The 25,301-nt window shown below is 44.7% G+C and overlaps 1 protein-coding gene and 2 long non-coding RNA genes across 7 annotated transcripts in view; 1 reads left to right on the top strand and 2 right to left on the bottom strand.

Annotated features, from left to right (window-relative positions):
• Positions 1-11,912: 11,912 nt before the first annotated feature.
• LOC125561255 lies at positions 11,913-12,332 on the bottom strand. Its single transcript, XR_007307285.1, has 2 exons — positions 12,210-12,332; positions 11,913-12,046 (listed from the first exon to the last, which is right to left on the bottom strand). It is a non-coding gene; the product is annotated as an uncharacterized LOC125561255 (long non-coding RNA).
• Positions 12,333-14,618: 2,286 nt separating this feature from the next.
• LOC125561262 lies at positions 14,619-15,032 on the top strand. The gene is made up of 2 exons (XR_007307292.1): positions 14,619-14,735; positions 14,899-15,032. It is a non-coding gene; the product is annotated as an uncharacterized LOC125561262 (long non-coding RNA).
• Positions 15,033-17,561: 2,529 nt separating this feature from the next.
• Positions 17,562-25,301, bottom strand: part of LOC5507168 — a 30,278-nt gene continuing 22,538 nt past the window's right edge. For 4 of the 5 annotated variants that reach the window (XM_048724816.1, XM_048724817.1, XM_048724818.1 and 1 more), the window contains 21 exons: positions 25,078-25,248; positions 24,746-24,985; positions 24,282-24,605; positions 24,016-24,186; positions 23,649-23,888; positions 23,179-23,502; positions 22,937-23,107; positions 22,605-22,844; positions 22,167-22,490; positions 21,925-22,095; positions 21,593-21,832; positions 21,129-21,452; positions 20,863-21,033; positions 20,496-20,735; positions 20,026-20,349; positions 19,784-19,954; positions 19,452-19,691; positions 19,014-19,337; positions 18,748-18,918; positions 18,372-18,611; positions 17,562-18,227 (listed from right to left, as the gene is read on the bottom strand). In XM_048724816.1, coding sequence (XP_048580773.1) covers positions 17,917-18,227; positions 18,372-18,611; positions 18,748-18,918; positions 19,014-19,337; positions 19,452-19,691; positions 19,784-19,954; positions 20,026-20,349; positions 20,496-20,735; positions 20,863-21,033; positions 21,129-21,452; positions 21,593-21,832; positions 21,925-22,095; positions 22,167-22,490; positions 22,605-22,844; positions 22,937-23,107; positions 23,179-23,502; positions 23,649-23,888; positions 24,016-24,186; positions 24,282-24,605; positions 24,746-24,985; positions 25,078-25,248 — 5,132 coding nt within the window. In that variant the 3' untranslated portion in view covers positions 17,562-17,916. The remainder of the gene's footprint in view (positions 18,228-18,371; positions 18,612-18,747; positions 18,919-19,013; positions 19,338-19,451; positions 19,692-19,783; positions 19,955-20,025; positions 20,350-20,495; positions 20,736-20,862; positions 21,034-21,128; positions 21,453-21,592; positions 21,833-21,924; positions 22,096-22,166; positions 22,491-22,604; positions 22,845-22,936; positions 23,108-23,178; positions 23,503-23,648; positions 23,889-24,015; positions 24,187-24,281; positions 24,606-24,745; positions 24,986-25,077; positions 25,249-25,301) is intronic. The other variant, XM_048724819.1, reaches the window with a different exon arrangement.

Raw genomic sequence — 25,301 nt, 5'->3', positions numbered from 1 at the left:
GGCAGTAGCAATAACACTAAAGCAGGCAATAGCAATAACAATAATGCTGGCAATAGCAATAACAATAAAGCTGGCAATAGCAATAACAATAATGCTGGCAATAGCAATAACAATAAAGCTGGCACTAGCAATAACGATAGCACTGCAATGCGAATAGCAATGATAATAGCAATAGCAATAACAATAATGCTGGCAATAGCAATAACAATAATGCTGGCAATAGCAATAACAATAAAGCTGGCACTAGCAATAACGATAGCACTGCAATGCGAATAGCAATGATAATAGCAATAGCAATAACAATAATGCTGGCAATAGCAATAACAATAATACTGGCAATAGCAATAACACTAAAGCAGGCAATAGCAATAACAATAATACTGGCAATAGCAATAACAATAATACTGGCAATAGCAATAACAATAATGCTGGCAATAGCAATAACAATAATGCTGGCAATAGCAATAACAATAATACTGGCACTAGCAATAACAATAATGCTAGCAATAGCAATAACAATAATGCTGGCAATAGCAATAACAATAATACTGGCACTAGCAATAACAATAATACTGGCAATAGCAATAACAATGATACTGGCAATAGCAATAACAATAAAGCTGGCAGTAGCAATAACAATAAAGCTGGCAATAGCACTAACAATAATACTGGCACTAGCAAAAACAATAATGCTGGCAATAGCAATAACAACAATGCTGGCAATAGCAATAACAATAATACTGGCACTAGCAAAAACAATAATGCTGGCAATAGCAATAACAACAATGCTGGCAATAGCAATAACAATAATACTGGCAATAGCAATAACAATAAAACTGGCAATAGCAATAACAATAATGCTGGCAATAGCAATAACAATAAATCTGGCAATAGCAATAACAATAGCACTGCAATGCGAATAGCAATGATAATAGCAATAGCAATAACAATAGCATTCGCATAACAATAGCAATAACGATATACTGGCAAGGCAATAACAATAATAATAGCAGTAGCAATGACTAGCAATATCAATAACCATAGCAATAGCAATAACACTAATATTAGCATTAACAATAATAATAGCAATAGCAAAAACAATAGCCATAGCAATGGCGATAGCAGTAATAAAGGCACTAAAAAAAGCACTAACAATAGCAAGCAATACCAAATAATAATAACGCAAGCAATAGCAATAGCAGTAGCAACGCAAAGGCCACAAGGGCCGCTAAAAAGGCCGCCAGGGCCGCGGGGGGGTGGGGGGGGGAGGTGGAATGCCTTAACTCTGCGAGGGGCCTCCAGGACCCGCGAAGGGCCTCAAAGGCAAAAGGCCGCATATGCAGGGAGTGGGGGGGGGGGGGGGGGGTTGCAACGGCCGCATGGGCCGCAAAAGCGGAGGCAACAGTCTTTAGGGGGGAGGGGGGGTTCGCACCCTTTTTCCCAAGTGTCGGGGGAGGGGAGCACTGGAGGGGTACGAATCGTATGCAGATGCATTAACAGCCATGACTAACGCCCCATGTATCCCCAGGTGCTGCTAGGGCTATTTATTATAGGTACAAAGACAACAAGAGCCGGTGTGCTACTAGGCTAAAGGCCGAAAATAGCGGTTACAAGGTGAAGTGCTCTACTAACGTGCACAGAACAAGGCCATCAGTGCTAAGGTGTAACGAATAGTGAAATAAACCAGGCGCCGACCCTGGGCCCAGCGGAAGCGGGGTGTAACGCAGGCTATGTAAACTTAATTACGCTTGAAACGTTTGGGTGCGGCTGGCGGTGGGGAGCGAGGCCTATTGCGATGGCTCAGAAGACCCGTTGGACGGTTGGGACAGTGCCGTACTTGGTGGTTGCGGTGGTAGGTTAAACACGAGTGGGTGAAGTGACAGGCTGAGGGGTTGGGGGCGACACAGCTTCCCCTGTTCCAGGAGATACAGTTGGTTGTACTGCGGGACCTTGGCTGCGGAAGAGGAAGAGGAGCAGAGCCCGCGGTATGAAAATTAAACAGCTGCGTGTCGATTGCCGACCAGTCTTCGCAACGAAGAGCGGCCGCCTGTTGGCGGAATGCGACATCATAGTTCTGCCAAGCTCGCCCAGAAAACTGGCGATAGGTGCGGATGATCAATAGTAAGTACTGGTGAAGGTTTTTGAAGCGTTGGGGATGGTAGTGAGTCGCTACGGCCATGTATATGGAGAATGCCTCCACCCAGGACACGATGTCCTCTATAGCTTGCTTGGGCTTCCGGGATTGTGTAGCGGTCAAGATGAGCAGCCCATCCAGCTTCAATAGCGGCTCCGCTTCGGTGGCTGGGGAGCAATTGGTGGGCAGCAAGTCCCTCAAGTCAACATATTTGCCAGTGACAATTTGGGTGACCATTTTTTGCCGGGACCGGGGGGTATCCCGTCCCTACCACAAGGGGCTGGAGTGGGGCAGTTTGGGGGGCAGACACTGGGGACACAGCAGGAATGGACACACCGGCAGCGGTGGAGAAAGGGGCACCTGGGGCCGAAGAGGACAGCAAGCTACCCGAAAACGACGGCGGGCAAGAGTTCGCCGAAAACGTTGAAAGAAAACTTGGAGCGCCGGATTGGATATTCAGTGACCTACCGGGGATTGTTGTTGAGGTCGTTGGTAGCGGTTCGAGTGGTGTCGCTGGCAGTGAGGCTGTCATATCCCCCGGAGTTGTCGATTGGGAAGATGGCGGCTTCTCACTCTGCCGTCCGGTCTGGTGATGGCTCTCATTATCTCTGAATCTCCTCTCTTATGAGTTGAGTGAATGACAAAGGGGGGTTCAAGCTGGTGCTGTCTTCTGGCGAAAGCATATTGACGTTAAAAACCCGAGGTAAATGGAGAAGAAGGCAAAACAAACTCCTCTGAATCTCTGCAAGTCGAGCACGCTACAAAAACATGCGATAGGGAGCGCCTACAGCGAGCTCAGGGGCGAGCACTAGAACCCGGGCTCGCGCGGTCAGACTCGATTATAACCTCGTCTAAATGGCATCCAGACACATATAAATTCAAACTTCGCGCCGAGTGAGTGTCTACTGTCGCGCCCCCAGCGTTGCAGGGAAAACACACTCACTCGGCGCGGCCGTTGTCGTACCGAAGACTCCTCGAAGTTTGAATTTCCGAGCAGTGCCTCGTTTCTAGAGCCCCTCGGTTATAAAGTGCACACGATCTGTTGTCACAGATGGTGAATTCGATAGTCGACGGTAAAAAGTGTAAAAAAATATGAGTGAAATTCGCAAATCGGTGACATAAGACTCGGTTCAATTGAAAGCTAAGGTATGTTTTCAAAGTATTTTTGTGCTGGATTGGCGGCTGGTTGATTTTTGCGAGTTTTATCGGGCCTCGAAGTAGTTGTGTGATGGCCGTTAGCCGATGGAGTCCCCAGCCTTTCCTATTTTTATACAGAGAGAAAAACAAAATTCGCGGCGGGCTTCAAACTCGCTCTACTGACATTCTATCGGCAAAATTAAAATAAAGGAAGACTCAAAACACAATATTACATGGTCTAAAGTTTAATTTTCCACGATATACTATTTTTTCGCTAACATATAAATTCCCCCATACATTCCTTTATAAACCACTGACAGTAACCTTGGGCTGCCTTTGGTTTGTATAAGAAAGAATTTAGTCATGATGCGCATAAATATCAACATTTATGACCTGCCCTGAATTCAACTTGCCCTGATTTGGTAAGAAATTGTAATAACCTCTCGGCATCTGACCTCTTGGCTATCCAAAAATCATAATAAGATTTACGCTGTGTCTACTTGCACGGCTTCCGGTAAAGGAGGAAAAATAACTCCAGTTTTTTCGTTTTTTAAGCATAAATAACAAGTTTCTGGTTTAAAAAAAGATATGCAACAAGCGGCCCGCAAATACTCGGCAAAGTATGAACGAAGGATGCATCGTTCATTATGTGCCGAGCATTTGCATGTCGCCTTTAGCGAATTTTTTCAAGCTCGAAGCCATCGTTTGACGGTTCTAAATAACGGTGGAAGGTTTTTAAAGTCAAAACTTTTCATTTTGGCTAAATGGCAAAAAGAAAAAAGGGAAGTGCATCTACTTTTTTTCTCCATGCACAGCTGTTATGGCGAAAACGAGGTGTCGAACTCCACGCTTCGGTCATACTGTGCCTGGGGGGACTGGGTGGTTTGAGTGAAACCCCCCTGGGGGCCGCGGCGGGCCCCTCCGACCCCCCCCCCCCCCAATCCCATCTTAGGCTTGGGAGGCGCGGCGCGCCCCTCCGAGCCTCCCAGCCCCGTCTAATGCAAATAAGGCCCCGCGTAGATTGCTAATTATCCATCTACGTCGGGACCACTTCGCGTAGATGGATAAATCTACGCAAAACCTACGGAGCGCGGAATAACCGTTTTTCGGTCGTAAATTCAAAGCCGCTGGCGTGGCGTTTAAACCTGAGTTCTACTCGAACACCTCGCCCCCGAACTCCTCGCGAATTTCTCGCAGCCTCTTTTTCATTTTTTTTTGCGTGTCTCCAGGGAGGGCCCTTTCCTGCTTTTTTTCTCACGCGGTGCGAGGTCGTGTCGAGCTCTGATAGCGGCCTTTATAATAGCGCATTTTTGGTCAGGGCTACCCCGGTTTCGGCTACCTTTTTGGAGTTGCCCAAAACTTCGAATTAGAGGATTGGTAGCCCAAGGTATACAGAGCAACCGAAGAATTGCCCTGAAAAGTAGAGCTACCACAATGGCAGTACAAGCAACGTTCCAGACCATGGGCCTGTGGACCGGAAAGGTCGTGGCAGCCCACCTTCTCCTGGAAAACACGCACGAGAGCAATCTTGTGCCCGACATCGCCCGGGTCGACTACCTAGCCGGCAACCTGAGCCGCACACACCTGCGCCTAGAGGGACTTCCGACGTTTGTCGACGACGTATACGTCTTTGGCTACCTGCGCCGCGAAGACTGCGTAGTCCACGGCGGACGCCTCTCTTGCTCGACCGGAGAGGGCGGTGCCGCGAAAACCACAGTCCACCGGATCTCGACCGCTGTATACGAGAGCCTGGGAAAGCCCCCCGACGGCACCGCCCGAGGCCACATACAAGCGAGCATCGTCCACACGATTGCGGTCCGAGAAAGGACAGAGGGAAGTGCAATCCGGGAGACCATCGCCCGGATCGAGTTCGACACCGACAAGAAGGCCCTGGCGAAGTGGCAAGAGCTATACCCAGAAAACGAACCGGCTGGCCTCTTCGTGGCGAAGGTAGATGTGTTCGAAATCCCCATGGACGAGCTACACGCCTCCTTGCCGGCGTTCGAACGCCAGCTGTTGCGCGACGGCTACGGCCTGTACTCCATCGACTACACGAGAGACTTCTCGGGGGTCCTCGACCGGGAGACGCTCGTAGAGCACCTCTGCGCATTCGAAGGGTTCCGCGAGCAAGGGGACCTCGCTGCCGCCATGCGCGCAGACACTCCCACGATACTGGCGAACACCGATAGCGTGGGGAAGCACGTCTGCACCTGGATCCGCACAAGCGATCCCGGCTACACGGTGCGCACGAAGCTCTACAACAAGGTCGTATCGAATTTCCGAGAGCCAATCGGCGGCCATCTGGCCGACTATGTCGACTGCCTGAACAAGCATCTACGGCAGACCTTCCTGCACCCAGATGTGCAGGCCAGAGGATGCACCCGGATTGAAGTCTCTCTCTACGCCTGCAGCAGCGGGCGGGACCTCGCGGCCGACACTGCTACCGAGATGGTGAAAGAGGCCTTGGCCCTGGTATCCCCCAAAGATCTGCCGGAAAAAGAAGGCCTCTTCGTGGTCCAGCCACCGGCCAAGCAGTGGGAGAACCTGGCCGCATGCCTCGACCGGTGCCTTGTGCTGGCCGACCGACCACAGGGCTCGATCTTTGTGGCCTGGTATGCGCACACCACAACGGGTAGGGTCTTGGGCGTCCGGGTCCGCCCCACCAAGGCAAACGCAGATGCAGACGCGACCTGGGAACGGGCAGTAGAGTGGGCCGCAGCCGACTTCGGATTTCGGGCGTGTCCAATCTTTCGGGTCGACATCCTTGCGGCAGACAAGGAAGGTGTGGAGCTGGCCCCGCTTCGATGCTACACCAAGGACGCCGACGCGAGCACGATTTTGGCTGCCAGCAAGCGACCCACCCAGCTGCATCCGGATGGCCCCGACCCGGAGACACTCTTGCCACCTTCGGCCACGGTCTTGTGGGTATGGAGAACGACCAAGTGCCACGCAGTGGGCAAGGATGTCTCCGCTTTTCATCTGCACGAGGTGCCCGAAATCGCAGAGGGACGCGCCATATCCACGCTTTTGACCAGGAACCGCGAAAGGCGAAGAAGCTCTAGGCGCAGGCGGAACAGAAAAGTTTGCAGATGTGGCGGGGCGGAGATGGACTGCCCTGAGTTTCCGCCGGATGGGGGCCGCGCCAGGGCAATACCACAAACACCCGCGCGTTGTGTTGCAAGCAGCACCTGTGCCGCAGGAGACCGGGGGCCTCAAGACCGACCCGGACACAAGGGTTGTATGGGCGACAAAGGGCCTCGAGACCATTCTCGACGGGTGCGCCGACCTCTTCGAGTCGAGTAGCCTGGACAAATACAAGAGAACGACATACTGGCTTCCCCCCATCGGCGCTGGCAGGCTCGCGGGGCTGGAGATCGAGATCGAGAACCGACTAGAGTATTCCGGTCGAGGGACGGTCGCCAGATCTCTTGGAATCCGATCCGGGTTGTTGCCGCTCCAGACCCCCGGCGCCTGGCCACCCTGCAGGCCCTGGCAGCAAAAGCGCAGGAACACCAGGCCACAGAGGCTGCGCACCAAGAAACCGAGCAACGCGCCACACTTCTGGAAGCCCCCGCCCCCGAAGCCCAAGGACACAACGAAGGCGATCGACCTGGCGCCCGGCGAATACATCTGTCGGCGATACGCCTCGACGACCTTCCGCAGCGCGTCCCGCACCCTCCTCTTCCTCGTTCCTGCACGAGAGAACGGAGAGCCCACGACCGACGTGGAAACGCCGACATACGGACACTTCCTCGAAAGAGAGGTGGAGGCGCTGGGCGGAATCGAGGCGTTGCGAAAGGCGCATGCCCCCTGCTCTGCAACCTGGGCGCGGAGCGGACGACGCCGCAAAAGAAGAAGGACCGCTTGGCCGCCCTGGCGATGTCGCAAGCGACTGCCGCCGTCTAGACTTGTCGAGACTTGTCGAGACTAGACCACGACGAGCCCGCCGGGCAGGCAGAACAGCACGCCTCCTCGATACCCCATGGCGTAGAGGTCTCCCCGCGGGTCGGGGCCATCCGGGTGCAGCTGGGTGGGTTGCTTGCTGGCGGCCAAAATCGTGCTCGCGTCGGCGTCCTTGGTGTAGCATCGAAGCGGGGCCAGCTCCACACCTTCCTGGTCTGCCGCAAGGATGTCGACCCGGAAGATTGGACACGCCCGAAATCCGAAGTCGGCTGTGGCCCACTCTACTGCCCGTTTCCAGGTCGCGTCTGCATCTGCGTTTGCCTTGGTGGGGCGGACCCGGACGCCCGAGACCCTACCCGTTGTGGTGTGCGCATACCAGGCCACAAAGATCGAGCCCTGTGGTCGGTCGGCCAGCACAAGGCACCGGTCGAGGCATGCGGCCAGGTTCTCCCACTGCTTGGCCGGTGGCTGGACCACGAAGAGGCCTTCTTCTTCCGGCAGATCTTTGTGGGATGCCAGGGCCAAGGCCTCTTCCACCACCTCGGTAGCAGTGTCGGCCGCGAGGTCCCGCCCGCTGCAGGCGTAGAGAGAGAGACTTCGATCCGGATGCATCCTCTGGCCTGCACATCTGGGTGCAGGATAGTCTGCCGTAGGTGCTTGTTCGGGCAGTCGACATAGTCGGCCAGATGGCCGCCGATTGGCTCTCGGACCTCGCCCGCTTCGAAATTCGATACGACCTTGTTGTAGAGCTTCGTGCGCACCGTGTAGCCGGCATCGCTTGTGCGGATCCAGGTGCAGACGTGCTTCCCCACGCTATCGGTGTTCGCCAGTATCGTGGGAGTGTCTGCGCGCATGGCGGCAGCGAGGTCCCCTTGCTGATGGAGTACAGGCCGTAGCCGTCGCGCAACAGCTGGCGTTCGAACGCCGGCAAGGAGGCCTGTAGCTCGTCCATGGGGATCTCGGACACATCTACCTTCGCCACGAAGAGGCCAGCCGGTTCGTTTCCTGGGAATAGCTCTTGCCACTTGTGATCTTGTGATCCTTTTTTTTCCTTTAGTTTGCTGAATGGTTCTTCATCATTGTGCAAATTGCGTGATGATTATGATGGTTATTTCATCAGTCCATTCATTTCTTGTCAGCGGTTGCACTCTGGAGTCCATTTTTAGTGTCCTAAAATTTTGAAGTGGTCAAATCACTCATATGGCAAAGCCTTGGTACGCCAATCAACCCAAAGGATTTACAACGAAACAAATATTCAGAGGAAGGATATAGAAATGTCATGATCAATGTAGATGGGGCTAATATTTAGGTTACAATATAAACTGTTCAACTGTTTTAGTGAACATGCCTGGAAAGTAATAGCTGTTCTAACATTCCATTTTGGTTTGAATGGGCAGACTCTCGTATACAGCGGTCGAGATCCGGTGGACTGTGTTTTTCGCGGCACCGCCCTCTCCGGTCGTGCAAGAGAGGCGTCCGCCGTGGACTACGCAGTCTTCGCGGCGCAGGTAGCCTAATTCCTGGTTTGATAAATTCCTGGTTTGATAAATGTTGAGAATCAAGGCAAATAGTTCAATACCTTGGACATATTTCATACTATGACTTTGATAACCAGGATTTACAAGCTTTGATTTGTTGGTGCCCTGCTTCAGTCTGTGAAGAGGAAAATCTGGCCTTGCACCAAAAAAATGTCAGATTCTTAGAAGTTGTGTTAACACCATGCCAAATGAATGTACACAAAATGGGCCAAATAAGCACAGGAAGAAAACCACATGACAACTTCTATCCTGCTGGATCTTGTGGACTGTGTCAACAGTTAGAGACAAATGCAGACTTTAAAAGAAATAAGTTGACACCCTTTAGAGGTGCTTTTTAATACACTATATTTTGGCAGGCCAATACCTGCAGTTAATATTTAATAGTAAGAGTAGCATGTTTGCAGCTAATATAAACAACTTCAAAAAATAATTAACTAAAAAAATGATAATTATAATAAGGAGTTGTGTAAACTAAGTTATTTTACAGTAAACAAAAGTCAACAATAAAGCTTTTTGAGTAGCAAAACACAGTCATTAATAAAGCAGATATTATCATTAAAAGAAAAACTTAAGGATATTTTCCTTATCATTACATATAATTATCAATTACAGCAAAATAACCGACTGTTATTATTACAGGGAAATAACAGACTGTGTGGCCGCATAATCTTCTTTTCTGAAAGATTTAACAAGGACTGAAAGTGCATTACTATAATGGTGGCAAGTCTTACATATATGCATGCTTTTATACCCTCCTTGCCTTTTTGTAATGATTATAAAACGTATTACAGTTTCTCTCAGCCAAGAGATCAAATGAGAAACGATGTCAGTGGATAGTCACTATATAATACACATCCTCTCTATCATCTCTTTTTTTGGAAAGTCAAATTTGAACAAAGTATTCATAACAGATCATAAATAACAAGTATAAATTTTTTAATTAAATGGAAATAGAATTGACAAAATATGAATATCCATATTGAGGTTGCCTTTTATGTTAGTATACTTTTACATGGATATTTCTTACCAGGTCAGGACAGTGAGTCCAGGACAGGTCATGGGTGTTGATACAAACACAGTTCCAGATTTGAAGGGCTCGTTTAATAAAAATATTTAACAAAAACTAAAACAAAAACTAAAAAAACAATATTGTTAGTTAACTAGCAGTATCAAAAACCTTATGAATGATAATATCGCCTTTCAGCGAGAGGATTTCGAGATCGATACAAATGATCACTTATTTTTTTGCTAGAACAAGAAAAATGTACTCGCAGCAACATTTGAGTTAAAAAAATAGTCCAAGGCTAGTAAGAAAATGTTTCTTTCTCTGTGGCCAAAAGTGTTCAGAAATTAGGAGGCATTTGACGATTGTATAAGACTTTGAAAAACAAGCGTCGTTTTGCCCCTTCTCGACCGCCATTTTGGATTCCTTGACACAAAGTCGATTTTTCCGCCCTGTCATCTGATTGGCTAATCCGCGCGTCTAAAAATAGCCTGATCCTAGGAAACGCCCTGACACCTTTATAGTACCAGAATGTGGGGAAGTTGGTTGCCCCTACTTATGAGCCCGTGTCTATACCTATAGAGCTCCGCGCTGGCTCTGCTATGAAGTATATACTCGGCCTAATTTGGATTAGGCAATGTTTGTATACTCGTATGAGCGAATTAAATGTGTGTGATGTCCGTAACGGGGAGATGATGTAGTGGTGTCTGCAAGGACAGGTTACCAAGCATTTGTTTTTGTTTGTGCCTATTTGGATAGATCTCACGGTAAATATTTTTACGAAACACATGCGAACAAATACTGAAAATAACCGGCATCTCTAATTCAAGGAACCCACGGAAACCTACGGAAACGTCTCTAAGACGACAAAAAAAAACTTATATTTGTTTTACCCTGAGTACCAGTTTTCCTGTGGTGCAACTCAAAAATCGTTTCTAGTGCTCCCCGGCAAGTGAACGTTAGGGTGGATAAGCTGGTCTAATCGAAGTGTCTCTGAGGTGATGGCAAGTTTAGGTGTTTTATGGCTGCTAAGAAAAAAAAGTATGCCATCATTTCAAATGAGGTTAGTGTATTTCGCGCATATGCTATAATTTACTCGCTGTCCATGGTAATATACTTTATTTTCTCTGTTTTGTACAGCATCAAAGTCTAATCCCCCACCCTTGATTTCCTTTTTAAAATATTGCCCCCTTTTGTCATAAGAGTCTATGAAATACAACACGTTTAGGTAAGGCACTTGTTCGGGGAAGGCGCTTATTCATATTTCTCCTTTAAAGTCCATATAACCATTCAGAGTTGATAGATTTTGTCAATTCTTTATATTTTCATCTTACGAATGGTATGTGGTTCGTATGGACCCTATAAAACACGCGTTCGCGCGAATAACTCAAATCTGTAATATTGAGGTATTTTGGTCAACCCTCGGAAAAAAAGCCGTGAACTGAAAGGCCCGGGTCCAGTCGTTTGTGACGTAGATCGAGATGTCAACCAAATTACATGAGAAAACATATGCGCGCTAAACCGGTAGTCAAATAATTATTCAACTTCAGGAAACAAATCTGCAAAATTTAGCAGATATTTTTTAGTGTTTAAATTGTTTTTGCATTGTGCGCGCGCGCTGCATTCGCAATCAAGAATGGCGACATTCTTACGCTCGTCCCTTAGATTCAACTGAGGAGTTCCAAATAAGAAATTTCAAAATCGCTCAAAATTGGTTTAAAGTTAGCCCCTGGTTCTCTTATCATGGTTAAAAAGTTTGAGTTACATACAATAAATATTTTTCGAGAAATTCCGAATTTACGATTTTGCCTATAAAATCGCCGATTTGGGGGCATTTTTCACCTTTCGTAAAAAATCGCAAAATATTCTTTAAATATACGCGGAATTAAAAATAGCGATACATATCCTTAGAAAGGAGTTGATAAGGTATAAATCGAGTGGTTTCTTTACTTTTTCCGGCAAAAAAAGTATATTTTATTGCTGTCTAAACATGTCAATAAAAAATGTCGACTTGAATAATAGCTTAAATTAGAGGCTTATAAAACCGATGGTACATGGATTTTCGCAGAAATTTTGCACTTTGAGCAAACATTGGTGTTATTTCTTTCGATTCAGCAAATAAAAAATTGGGGGAATCAAATTCCCGAATTATAATGAAGCCGAACGCAACCCCATGTCGAGCTCAAATAACACGCGATTTTCTTGACAGCCGTCTTTATTAGATACACATGCCTGTTTGTACAGGAGAAAACTCACAGAAAATAAACTCTACCCTTGCTGTATACTAATCTCAGATGCTGTATAATTGTCTTGGTTCATCCTTGGAAGCTACTGGAAGTCAATAAAGACATTACAATGAAAAATATTTGCTATTTTGTACAGACTTCATTTCAGAACGCCTGCCGGAATGGCAAACTTTGAAGGATTTGTTTGGGTTTTAAAGTTTCTTTACGCTCAATTGAAGTAAAAGATATTCAAGCACGTCAGTTCTTACCTTCTGCCAAGAGGTTTCTAGGGAAAAAGCCGATTTGTAAGATTAATTTCAATGCAAAGGTCAAGTCTTGAACACGAGTCTGGTTTCAGATGACAACAACTGATCAGCGGTCTGCCAGATGAAAATGCGTGACTTTCCACAGGTATCCTAATAACGATAAGAACATACCGTTTTGAGTCCTAGTCTTTCTTAATTAGAAAATCATATTTTAAAAAAGGCGATATCATGTCTTGTTTGTCTATTTTCAAAAACATCTGATGATTTGGAAAAGAACTTAGGCGTAAGAGTAAAAATTGTAACGTTACGTTTATCTGCATATTAGTTGTGTGCGCATGAGCACTGCTTGATTACTGGAGAAATTTTTATCTATAATGGGATCGGGTCTTTGTAAAATGAAGACAGGACCTACGCGGATCAGACCTCGGCGGACCGGGTTATTTTTATTTATTTTTTTTTAATACACAAACATATGTGAAGAAACCGTTTAGCTACTCAGTAATCCACACCACCCTATTTACCATCTTCCATAAGTCACCCCTTACTCAATTGCTATTTTTACCTTTTGTTAGTTAATCATCAATGAACTTTGTACATATACTAGCTGTAACATGCCATTGTAACTCATTTATAACCTGAAGCTGAAGAAGGCAGGTATTGGCCAGCCGAAATATCGTTCTAAAAACATAAATCTGCGTTGTTGTCGACTTTTTCTTTTAAAGGTTTTACCTTTTGCGTGGGAGTCCCTAGGGTAAGTGTGCCGTTGTTGCTGGTCGCCGGTGGGACAGAGTTTCTTTTTCATTACGGACTTGCTCCAGGTGACTGAAGTAGTTTGAAAAATCGGTAGCTGGAAAATCGGCAACTACCGTGAGAATAGTGACTTTAAATGGGCTGCTTCGCTACTTTGTAGCAAGAGAAAAAAAAAACACTCTGTCCAACCACTGAGCTGTCAGCTAACTCAATGTAAGCTGTTGATTGCCGTTAGAACAGTAACCCTCTATGGGCTACTTTCCTTCTGCACAAGCACAATCGTAGATTGCCGTGAGAACATTAACTCGTTATTGGCTACTTTGCTTGATATAACAAGAACAGCAACTGTGCAATGCCAACAAGACTGCCTGGAAAAGGGTTACAAAATCAGTTGGAGCTTGCGACAGATTGAATAAACATGTCTATGATTCCGATACAGACGACGATCTTCTCCCCGTGTTTGAGGGGTAAAATAATACTTTCGCTAAACGAAAGATATACTGCTGATTGACATTGTTTTAATGCGAGGGATGTTTTAGCCTGTGAGCTAGTCTGTACTTTTGCGCAAAGTCCGTAATGAAAAAGAAATCTCCGTCGCTCCCCCCCCCCCCCCCCCCCCCCCCCCCCACATACACACACAAACATCGGAACACACATAAACTAATATAAGGAAAGCAGAGGTGCACGATAAATAAGTCGAGTCTACGAAACGGGAAGATGAGTTGAAATAGGGACTCCCCAAAATATGCCCAGGGGGGGGGGGGGGAAGGGGGGGTGCAGGGTGTGCGCCCACAACGGCCGAGGGTACACTTTCGGTTCCCAATTGACGTGCTATTTGTAGACAAAACTATAAAGCATAAGCTAGATAACCCTGGTACGTAGCCAAATCCGACAATAAAAGTCCCGTGAACATACTGCAAAGGCATAAAAAAATCCCTCTTTGTTCTTTCGGGGGTAGTCAGATTTTTATTAGAGAACTCATTTCACTCGTCGTCGCTTTACTCGTCCCCTCTCAGAACAGCCGAATTCCGAGCTACGAACAAGCAACCATTGCCTGGGCTACCTGTGAAAACATTTGCGTTTCAAGAGTCACCTACTCGCGCGCTTACCAAATACTCCGGTCGTTAAATCATGATTCACTTACCAGCTCTAGCAAGAAGAAGTTCAAACTCAGTTTAAAGTTTAAGAACGCACTTTGAATTGCTCGAGCAATCGACACTAGGGCCACAAGGACCACCCACGCAAACAGCGTAATCACAGGTAGTCATGATCAAGAAAAATATCAAGCATCATCTGAATTACAATTTTATGCTTGCCTGATTTTATAAGAAGCAGCCTAATGTGATCTCTTTGTGTTGCCCTAAAGCCTTTTGTGGCTAACGGAGGTGTTACTATAACAGGATGCCGCTTTGAGGGAGTGTGACAATTCTTTCAGCTTATGCCCTTATGTCAACGAAGCATGTTTGCTTGTGGTATTTGTGTTTTATTCTTCGATTGGTGTTTCCTACGGTATCTTTTTAAAATAATTTTGGCATCATTAATATGTTTTTTTTTTTATAAAATGAAGAACATAAAATAAGAAACAATCTAGAATAAAAACTGCAAGCGGACTGGTTAAACTATTCTTTATATCGGGTTTCCTTTGCAAATTCACGCATTCTCATCTGGTAGACCGCTGATCAGTTGTCATCTGAAACCAGACTCGTGTTCAAGTACTTGACCTTTCATTGAAATTAATCTTACAAATCGGCTTTTCCCCTAGAAACCTCTTGGCAGAAGGTAAGAACTGACATGCTTGAATATCTTTTACTTCAATTGAGCGTAAAGAAACTTTAAAACCCAAACAAATCCTTCAAAGTTTGCCATTCCGGCAGGCGTTCTGAACTGAAGTCTGTACAAAATAGCAAATATTTTTCATTGTAATGTCTTTATTGACTTCCAGTAACTTCCAAGGATGAACCAAGACAATTATACAGCATATGAGATTAGTATACAGCAAGGGTAGAGTTTATTTTCTGTGATTTTTCTCCTGTACAAACAGGCATGTGTATCTAATAAAGACGGCTGTCAAGAAAATCGAGTGTTATTTGAGCTCGACATGGGGTTGCGTTCGGCTTCATTATAATTCGGGAATTTGATTCCCCCAATTTTTTATTTGCTGAATCGGAAGAAATAACACCAATGTTTGCTTAAAGTGCAAAATCTCTGCGAAAATCCATGTACCATCGGTTTTATAAGCCCCAAATTTAAGCTATTATTCAAGTCGACATTTTTTATTGACATGTTTAGACAGCAATAAAATATACTTTTTTTTGCCGGAAAAAGTAAATAAACCACTCGATTTATACCTTATCAACTCCTTTCTAAGGATCTGTATCGCTATTTTTAATTTCGCGTATATTTGAAGAATATTTTGCGATTTTTTACGAAAGGTGAAAAATGCCCCCAAATCGGCGATTTTATAGGCAAAATCGTAAATTCGGAATTTCTCGAAAAATATTTATTGTATGTAACTCAAACTTTTTAAACATGATAAGAGAACCAGGGGCTAACTTTAAACTAATTTTGAGCGATTTTGAAATTTCTTATTTGGAACTCCTCAGTTGAATCTAAGGGACTGGTGCACTTAAAACCTACAACAAAACGATATTTTCTTTTTTCGCATAAAATTCTTGACTTTAAATTATTATCCGCTTCGTTGTGGGTCGTATTGCAATAGAAAACAATTCGCCAATATTTTGTGGTATTGCTGTCTTTGAATTTTAACGGATTAAGCAATATACGTTGATTCAGATTTTCCCGCCAAAACTTGGAATTATTTACTCGATTCAATCTCCTTTCGCGCGGCCAGGGAAATTTTCGAAGATCTGTAGAAAACTCAAATTTCAATCAAATTTAATTCCCTTTTCAGCATTTGAAAGTTTATCTATGCTTTGTTTTAGCTAGATTGATATAAGTGAAAGGTTTTAGGAACTTTAAGGCGAGGTCCTTTTTGGGGGGAAGATGCTTATTTGTAATGGTGCTTTGTCAAGAAAAAATAGTATTTCAGGGGTATTGACAAGGGTATAACGTTTGACACCAAATCAAACCCAAAAATTATATCTCAAGAAATGGCATCAACTGTGTTTTCAGAATTTTTTTTATAATTTTCTGATATATTATGGTTTTCCAAGAGAGCATAAGATAAGAGAGAGACACTGGTATTACCCGCGCGCCATGTCGATTCCGAATCCGGCTATTTTTAGTAACCACCATCCCACCACTGCGCGTGAGCATTTTTACTCACCCTACCCCCCGCACTTTGGCATTTTCATCTTGTTGTTTGCCGCTGTTTTGTGACTTGAAACCGAAAAAAACCCCACCCTATTTGCACAAATACCATCGAAAATTTCATTTTAGCATCAAAGATACAGGCACTTGCGGTTTATTAAGGGGATGTAGTACTTCGAGGATTGCAAGATTTCGAAAACGTTTAAAAAAAGAGACCAAAGTATCCCTCTCTTATCTTATGCTCTCTTGGGTTTTCTAAAGAGTCTTTTAACATATTAACCCATTGACTCCTGGCTATTTTTGAGCTGAATTTATAAAAAACAGACTAAAAACAGATACCTCCCCCCTATTCTGAGTTTTATACACCCCCTTCAAAGTCAAACACAGCTGCACCTAGTCAGCGGTATCCAAGCTTTCCAAAAGTGCTTTGCGGTCCCCACTTTTAATCCCTCGTCGTTGTGCTGAAGCCAGCACAAGTTGATGGTTGCTTGTATTTTTCATCAAAAATACAGCTATGAGCATATTAGGAGAGTGTCTCAGGACATCATAAAGTCTTTTGGGGCATAATTGAGTGCTTTGCTTATGGATATTTGCAAGCAAAGGTGGATTCATGATGATTTTTTCTTCTTTGGCTTTGCCTGGATGAGAAAATAATTTTCTAGTCTTTTCTAAAACCAAATTGATTCCAAAATTGTTTACACTGCTATTCTGGGTCTGTATGACTTGAAATTGATTTGTTTGGCTTCGGGGTGAAATGACTTATAAAAAACCATCTGACTTTGGGGAGAGGAGTGTTGACTGGCCCTCCCCTCGTGAATTTTTCCCTGGATCTCTCAGAATGCTTTTCAATCTGTAAAGGCATCTTCGTGGTTTTACAAGCCTTCAAGAAGTGGACATTGTGTTTTGAGGCCATGGAAATCAACCTGGAGGATCAGAATAAAGGTATCTATTTGTGTCTTGAGCTGTGTTTGCTGATCTCTCTCCCTTGTGTGGTATTTTGAGCGTTTTATTGAGAGGGGTGATACTGCTTTTCTTTCCTTGTTCGATTTGAAATTTGTCAAAGAACCTGTGCTATTATTTGGCTTAAGAGTAGTTGCCAACACCTTGGTTGGATGCATATCTTCAAGACCATTTATCCCTTAGACTGATGCCTGAGTATCTTCATCTTGTTGTGCTTAGTTTGCATTTATGAATTTTTTGGGTTGTGGGTACTTCCCAAAGCCGGTACAAACCGGTTGAGGGGTCAATGTGTTTTAATATGTTACTAAAAGGGTGGGAAGGGAGGGAAACTAGAAAAAAAAATAGACAAAAAGGGAATACAGAGTGACAACATCATACTGCAATTGCAATGCTTTATTTTACCAAGGAGTAAACCAACACCATTTTGAATATAGATATTACCATGTTGATAATATTAGGTAGAACCTTACTTTAGTTTCAACCATAAACAAGAATTGGTAAATAATAATGATACTAATGATACCATAATGACAACAATACCTTCGACTATAATCTAAAGCCAGATTGACGTACATTAAAAATACAAGTCGCATTTTCCAACCCTTCACCTGCTAATAAAACGCAAAAATAATCATGGAGGCCGCAAACCTCTAAAAACATCACATCTAACCCCACCTACTTAAATTGTATCAATATAAAGCCAAATAAAAGCAAAAACCGATATACGAAATTAACTTGCTTCATAAAAAACCTCAACCTCACTTGGTGTAAACTGGTAACTACCGGCCAAGCAGGTGTTTCCACTACAACCGGAAGGTTGCTGGTATGAATAGGGGTTGGTATAGGAGGATTTCTGAGTGTTTGCCTTGTCGGCAATGTACAGGTCATGACCTCCTCCAAACGTGGGGCCGTAACTGGCGCCGCTGTATATAGAGTGCACGTTGGTTGAAGATTTTCCAGGAAGTTTCTCTGGTTTGTAGCCTCTGGGATTGTACAAGGTGTACAGGAAAGCCTTGTTTGAACTCATGTAACTGTTTGAACCTAAAACAGACAAACAATATTTACTGTAGGTAATGCGCTTTTTTAGCTAAGTCTTCTGTGATAGGCAAACGGAACTACAACGCCGGTTTTATAGTTTATCTGGGATAGTCTTGTGAAAATGAAGCTACGAATGACATTACTTACTAGTCCAAAAGTTGTCGGAGTAGCCACCGAAGACGTTTTTGCCAACACGCACAATGGTGACTGTTGGTCCTTTTCCGTCACACTTTTGATGAAACGTCTTTGCCTCCCAGCCATCCCTACTTGCGGTGTAGCAGTTGCGCCATCGACTCCCTGGCCGTTGTTGGACCGGTCTCAAGAACAAGTACAAATCGTTTAGGTACTCAAGCTTGTCTCCAATGCTTGTCGAAGACTCAAGACCTCCTGTGAAGGAATCAGATAAACCTAGTTAAGGAAGAGTATCGGGGCGATGTTTCTGATGTTATCTTAGTCATCGGATAATGCGGTCAGCGAAACGTATTTTTCATTATAACATATAGCATATAACCCCGCTGATTACCGTCGCACTTGTCTGTTCCGCAGGATTTTGTTTCCACCACTTTGCCAATGCAATCGCTGCCTCCCCAGGCAGGTTTGGGGTTTGTGCAGGATCTCTTACGGGTAGATGTTCCCTTTCCACAGACTCTGGTGCAGTCAGACCATGACGTCCACTCAGACCATCCACCATTGACTAAAGTATGAAAGACAAATGGTATGGTTGAGTTTTCGGAAGTGTGGCAACAAAAAAAAAACTTTGAATAGGGAAACTGCTTTAGGTAAGTGTACCTTTATCAGGTTTTGATTTGAACTCATAAAACACTTCCACTTCGTTAGGTGTAAACTGGTAACTGCCGGCCAAGCAGTTGTTTCCACTGCAGCCGGTAGGTCGCTGGTATGAATAGGGGTTGGTATAGGAGGATTTCTGAGTGTTTGCCTTGTCGACGATGTACAGGTCATGACCTCCTCCAAACGTGGGGCCGTAGGTAGCACCACCATATATAGAGTGCACGTTGTTTGAAGATGTTCCAGGAAGTTTCTCTGGTTTGTAGCCTCTGGGATTGTACAAAGTGTAAAGGAAAGCCTTGCCAGATTTCATGTATTTGTTTGAACCTACGAAGACAAACAAATCTCGGTTTTGTTTGGGTCAACATAGTTACAATGCTGGTTTTCGGGTATGTCTATAAGTGTGTAGTTTGAACAGGACGATGGTAAGACATTACTTACTGGTCCAAGAGTTATCGGAGTAGCCGCCGAATATGTTCTTGCCAACACGCACAATTGTAACTGTAGGTCCTTTTCCGTCACACTTTTGATGAAACGTTTTGGCCTCCCAGCCATCCCTACTAGCAGTATAGCAGTTCCCCCACCAGCTGGTTGGATATTGTTCGACCGGTCTCAGAAACATGTGCAAATCGTTCATGTAGTCGATGTTTCCATCAAGGATAGAAGACGAGTCAAAGCCTCCTGCGATAAAAAAAGGAAATGTTTTTTATGTCTTGTTTAGATAATTTTTTCGAAGGGGTGATTTGTCCTTTTTAAAAGAATCATCTACTTACCGTCACATTCGTCAGTTCCGCATGATTTGGTTTCTACGGAGGGTCCAACACACTTTTTGCCTCCCCAAGCGGGCTCAGGGTTCGTGCAAGTTCGGTTACGTGTAGAGGAGCCCTTCCCACAAACTCTAGTGCATTTAGACCATTCAGAGAATTCAGTCCAACCACCGTCAACTAAAAGAAGAGATATTCAAATTAAGCAAACATGCTACTAGACAACTGGCCTTTCACAAATGTGAGTTCACCTTTTTCAGGTTTTGACTTGAACTCATAAAATACTTCCACTTCGTTAGGTGTAAATTGATAACTGCCGGCCAAGCAGGTGTTTCCACTGCAGCCGGTAGGTCGCTGGTATGAATAGGGGTTGGTATAGGAGGATTTCTGAGTGTTTGCCTTGTCGACGATGTACAGGTCATGACCTCCTCCAAACGTGGGGCCGTAGGTAGCGCCACCATATATAGAGTGCACGTTGTTTGAAGATGTTCCAGGAAGTTTCTCTGGTTTGTAGCCTCTGGGATTGTACAAAGTGTAAAGGAAAGCCTTGCCAGATTTCATGTAATTGTTTGAACCTACGAAGACAAACAGAAATTGTGAACAGTTGTAATGCGCTTTTTAGACAAATCCGCTGAGATAAACAAAACCGGACTACAGCGCCGGTGTTAAAGTTAGTCTGGGATAGTCTTGTGAAAAAGTAACGACGGATGACATTACTTACTAGTCCAAGAGTTGTCGGAGTAGCCGCCGAAGACGTTTTTGCCAACACGTACAATGGTGACTGTTGGTCCTTTCCCATCACACTTTTGATGAAACGTCTTTGCCTCCCAGCCATCCCTACTTGCGGTGTAGCAGCTGCCCCACCAGCTCTTCGAACTTTGCTGAACCGGTTGCAGGAACATGTACAAGTCATTTAGGTACTCAATTTTGTCCCCAATGCTCGTTGAAGACTCAAGGCCTCCTGTAAGGAATTCAGATAAACCTAGTTCATTAACAGTCTCAGGTCCATGTTATCTTCGCCAAAAGATTATGCGGTCCGCAAAATGTATTTTTTTTCATTGAATAGAGCAAGTAACTCCGCTGATTACCGTCGCACTTGTCTGTTCCGCAGGATTTTGTTTCCACTTCTTTGCCAATGCAATCGCTGCCTCCCCAGGCAGGTTTGGGGTTTGTGCAGGATCTCTTACGGGTAGATGTTCCCTTTCCACAGACTCTGGTGCAGTCAGACCATGACGTCCACTCAGACCATCCACCATTGACTAAAGTACGAAAGACAAATGGTATAATTGAGTTTTCGGAAGTGTGGCAACAAAAAAAAAACTTTGAATAGGGATACTGCTTTAGGTAAGTGTACCTTTATCAGGTTTTGATTTGAACTCATAAAATACTTCCACTTCGTTAGGTGTAAACTGGTAACTGCCGGCCAAGCAAGTGTTTCCACTGCAGCCGGTAGGTCGCTGGTACGAATAGGGGTTGGTATAGGAAGATTTCTGAGTGTTTGCCTTGTCGACGATGTACAGGTCATGACCTCCTCCAAACGTGGGGCCGTAGGTAGCGCCACCATATATAGAGTGCACGTTGTTTGAAGATGTTCCAGGAAGTTTCTCTGGTTTGTAGCCTCTGGGATTGTACAAAGTGTAAAGGAAAGCCTTGCCAGAATTCATGTATTTGTTTGAACCTACGAAGACAAATAAAATGTTACGGAAGGTCTCTCTTTTCAATCTCGATTTTGTTTGGGTCAACATAGTTACAATGCTGGTTTTCGGGTATGTCTATAAGTGTGTAGTTTGAACAGGACGATGGTAAGACATTACTTACTGGTCCAAGAGTTATCGGAGTAGCCGCCGAATATGTTCTTGCCAACACGCACAATTGTAACCGTAGGTCCTTTTCCGTCACACTTTTGATGAAACGTTTTGGCCTCCCAGCCATCCCTACTAGCAGTGTAGCAGTTCCCCCACCAGCTGGTTGGATATTGTTCGACCGGTCTCAGAAACATGTGCAAATCGTTCATGTAGTCGATGTTTCCATCAAGAATAGAAGACGAGTCGAAGCCTCCTGCGATAAAAAAAGGACATGTTTTTTATGTCATGTTTAGATAATTTTTTAGAAGGTGTGATTTGTCATTTTTAAAAGAATCATCTACTTACCGTCACATTTGTCAGTTCCGCATGATTTGGTTTCGACGGAGGGTCCAACACACTTTTTGCCTCCCCAAGCGGGCTCAGGGTTCGTGCAACTTCGGTTACGTGTAGAGGAGCCCTTCCCACAAACTCTAGTGCATTTAGACCATTCAGAGAATTCAGTCCAACCACCGTCAACTAAAACAGAAGATATTCAAATTAAGCAAACATGCTACTAGACAACTGGCCTTTCACAAATGTGAGTTCACCTTTTTCAGGTTTTGACTTGAACTCATAAAATACTTCCACTTCGTTAGGTGTAAACTGATAACTGCCGGCCAAGCAGGTGTTTCCACTGCAGCCGGTAGGTCGCTGGTATGAATAGGGGTTGGTATAGGAGGATTTCTGAGTGTTTGCCTTGTCGACGATGTACAGGTCATGACCTCCTCCAAACGTGGGGCCGTAGGTAGCACCACCATATATAGAGTGCACGTTGTTTGAAGATGTTCCAGGAAGTTTCTCTGGTTTGTAGCCTCTGGGATTGTACAAAGTGTAAAGGAAAGCCTTGCCAGATTTCATGTATTTGTTTGAACCTACGAAGACAAACAAATCTCGGTTTTGTTTGGGTCAACATAGTTACAATGCTGGTTTTCGGGTATGTCTATAAGTGTGTAGTTTGAACAGGACGATGGTAAGACATTACTTACTGGTCCAAGAGTTATCGGAGTAGCCGCCGAATATGTTCTTGCCAACACGCACAATTGTAACTGTAGGTCCTTTTCCGTCACACTTTTGATGAAACGTTTTGGCCTCCCAGCCATCCCTACTAGCAGTATAGCAGTTCCCCCACCAGCTGGTTGGATATTGTTCGACCGGTCTCAGAAACATGTGCAAATCGTTCATGTAGTCGATGTTTCCATCAAGGATAGAAGACGAGTCAAAGCCTCCTGCGATAAAAAAAGGAAATGTTTTTTATGTCTTGTTTAGATAATTTTTTCGAAGGGGTGATTTGTCCTTTTTAAAAGAATCATCTACTTACCGTCACATTCGTCAGTTCCGCATGATTTGGTTTCTACGGAGGGTCCAACACACTTTTTGCCTCCCCAAGCGGGCTCAGGGTTCGTGCAAGTTCGGTTACGTGTAGAGGAGCCCTTCCCACAAACTCTAGTGCATTTAGACCATTCAGAGAATTCAGTCCAACCACCGTCAACTAAAAGAAGAGATATTCAAATTAAGCAAACATGCTACTAGACAACTGGCCTTTCACAAATGTGAGTTCACCTTTTTCAGGTTTTGACTTGAACTCATAAAATACTTCCACTTCGTTAGGTGTAAATTGATAACTGCCGGCCAAGCAGGTGTTTCCACTGCAGCCGGTAGGTCGCTGGTATGAATAGGGGTTGGTATAGGAGGATTTCTGAGTGTTTGCCTTGTCGACGATGTACAGGTCATGACCTCCTCCAAACGTGGGGCCGTAGGTAGCGCCACCATATATAGAGTGCACGTTGTTTGAAGATGTTCCAGGAAGTTTCTCTGGTTTGTAGCCTCTGGGATTGTACAAAGTGTAAAGGAAAGCCTTGCCAGATTTCATGTAATTGTTTGAACCTACGAAGACAAACAGAAATTGTGAACAGTTGTAATGCGCTTTTTAGACAAATCCGCTGAGATAAACAAAACCGGACTACAGCGCCGGTGTTAAAGTTAGTCTGGGATAGTCTTGTGAAAAAGTAACGACGGATGACATTACTTACTAGTCCAAGAGTTGTCGGAGTAGCCGCCGAAGACGTTTTTGCCAACACGTACAATGGTGACTGTTGGTCCTTTCCCATCACACTTTTGATGAAACGTCTTTGCCTCCCAGCCATCCCTACTTGCGGTGTAGCAGCTGCCCCACCAGCTCTTCGAACTTTGCTGAACCGGTCGCAGGAACATGTACAAGTCATTTAGGTACTCAATTTTGTCCCCAATGCTCGTTGAAGACTCAAGGCCTCCTGTAAGGAATTCAGATAAACCTAGTTCATTAACAGTTTCAGGTCCATGTTATCTTCGCCAAAAGATTATGCGGTCCGCAAAATGTATTTTTTTTCATTGAATAGAGCAAGTAACTCCGCTGATTACCGTCGCACTTGTCTGTTCCGCAGGATTTTGTTTCCACTTCTTTGCCAATGCAATCGCTGCCTCCCCAGGCAGGTTTGGGGTTTGTGCAGGATCTCTTACGGGTAGATGTTCCCTTTCCACAGACTCTGGTGCAGTCAGACCATGACGTCCACTCAGACCATCCACCATTGACTAAAGTACGAAAGACAAATGGTATAATTGAGTTTTCGGAAGTGTGGCAACAAAAAAAAAACTTTGAATAGGGATACTGCTTTAGGTAAGTGTACCTTTATCAGGTTTTGATTTGAACTCATAAAATACTTCCACTTCGTTAGGTGTAAACTGGTAACTGCCGGCCAAGCAAGTGTTTCCACTGCAGCCGGTAGGTCGCTGGTACGAATAGGGGTTGGTATAGGAAGATTTCTGAGTGTTTGCCTTGTCGACGATGTACAGGTCATGACCTCCTCCAAACGTGGGGCCGTAGGTAGCGCCACCATATATAGAGTGCACGTTGTTTGAAGATGTTCCAGGAAGTTTCTCTGGTTTGTAGCCTCTGGGATTGTACAAAGTGTAAAGGAAAGCCTTGCCAGAATTCATGTATTTGTTTGAACCTACGAAGACAAATAAAATGTTACGGAAGGTCTCTCTTTTCAATCTCGATTTTGTTTGGGTCAACATAGTTACAATGCTGGTTTTCGGGTATGTCTATAAGTGTGTAGTTTGAACAGGACGATGGTAAGACATTACTTACTGGTCCAAGAGTTATCGGAGTAGCCGCCGAATATGTTCTTGCCAACACGCACAATTGTAACCGTAGGTCCTTTTCCGTCACACTTTTGATGAAACGTTTTGGCCTCCCAGCCATCCCTACTAGCAGTGTAGCAGTTCCCCCACCAGCTGGTTGGATATTGTTCGACCGGTCTCAGAAACATGTGCAAATCGTTCATGTAGTCGATGTTTCCATCAAGAATAGAAGACGAGTCGAAGCCTCCTGCGATAAAAAAAGGATATGTTTTTTATGTCATGTTTAGATAATTTTTTAGAAGGTGTGATTTGTCATTTTTAAAAGAATCATCTACTTACCGTCACATTTGTCAGTTCCGCATGATTTGGTTTCGACGGAGGGTCCAACACACTTTTTGCCTCCCCAAGCGGGCTCAGGGTTCGTGCAACTTCGGTTACGTGTAGAGGAGCCCTTCCCACAAACTCTAGTGCATTTAGACCATTCAGAGAATTCAGTCCAACCACCGTCAACTAAAACAGAAGATATTCAAATTAAGCAAACATGCTACTAGACAACTGGCCTT

This window comes from Nematostella vectensis, chromosome 3 (assembly GCF_932526225.1).
Source record: "Nematostella vectensis chromosome 3, jaNemVect1.1, whole genome shotgun sequence".
NCBI classification, from domain to species: Eukaryota; Metazoa; Cnidaria; class Anthozoa; order Actiniaria; family Edwardsiidae; genus Nematostella; species Nematostella vectensis.
This window is presented reverse-complemented; position numbering and strand designations above follow the sequence as displayed.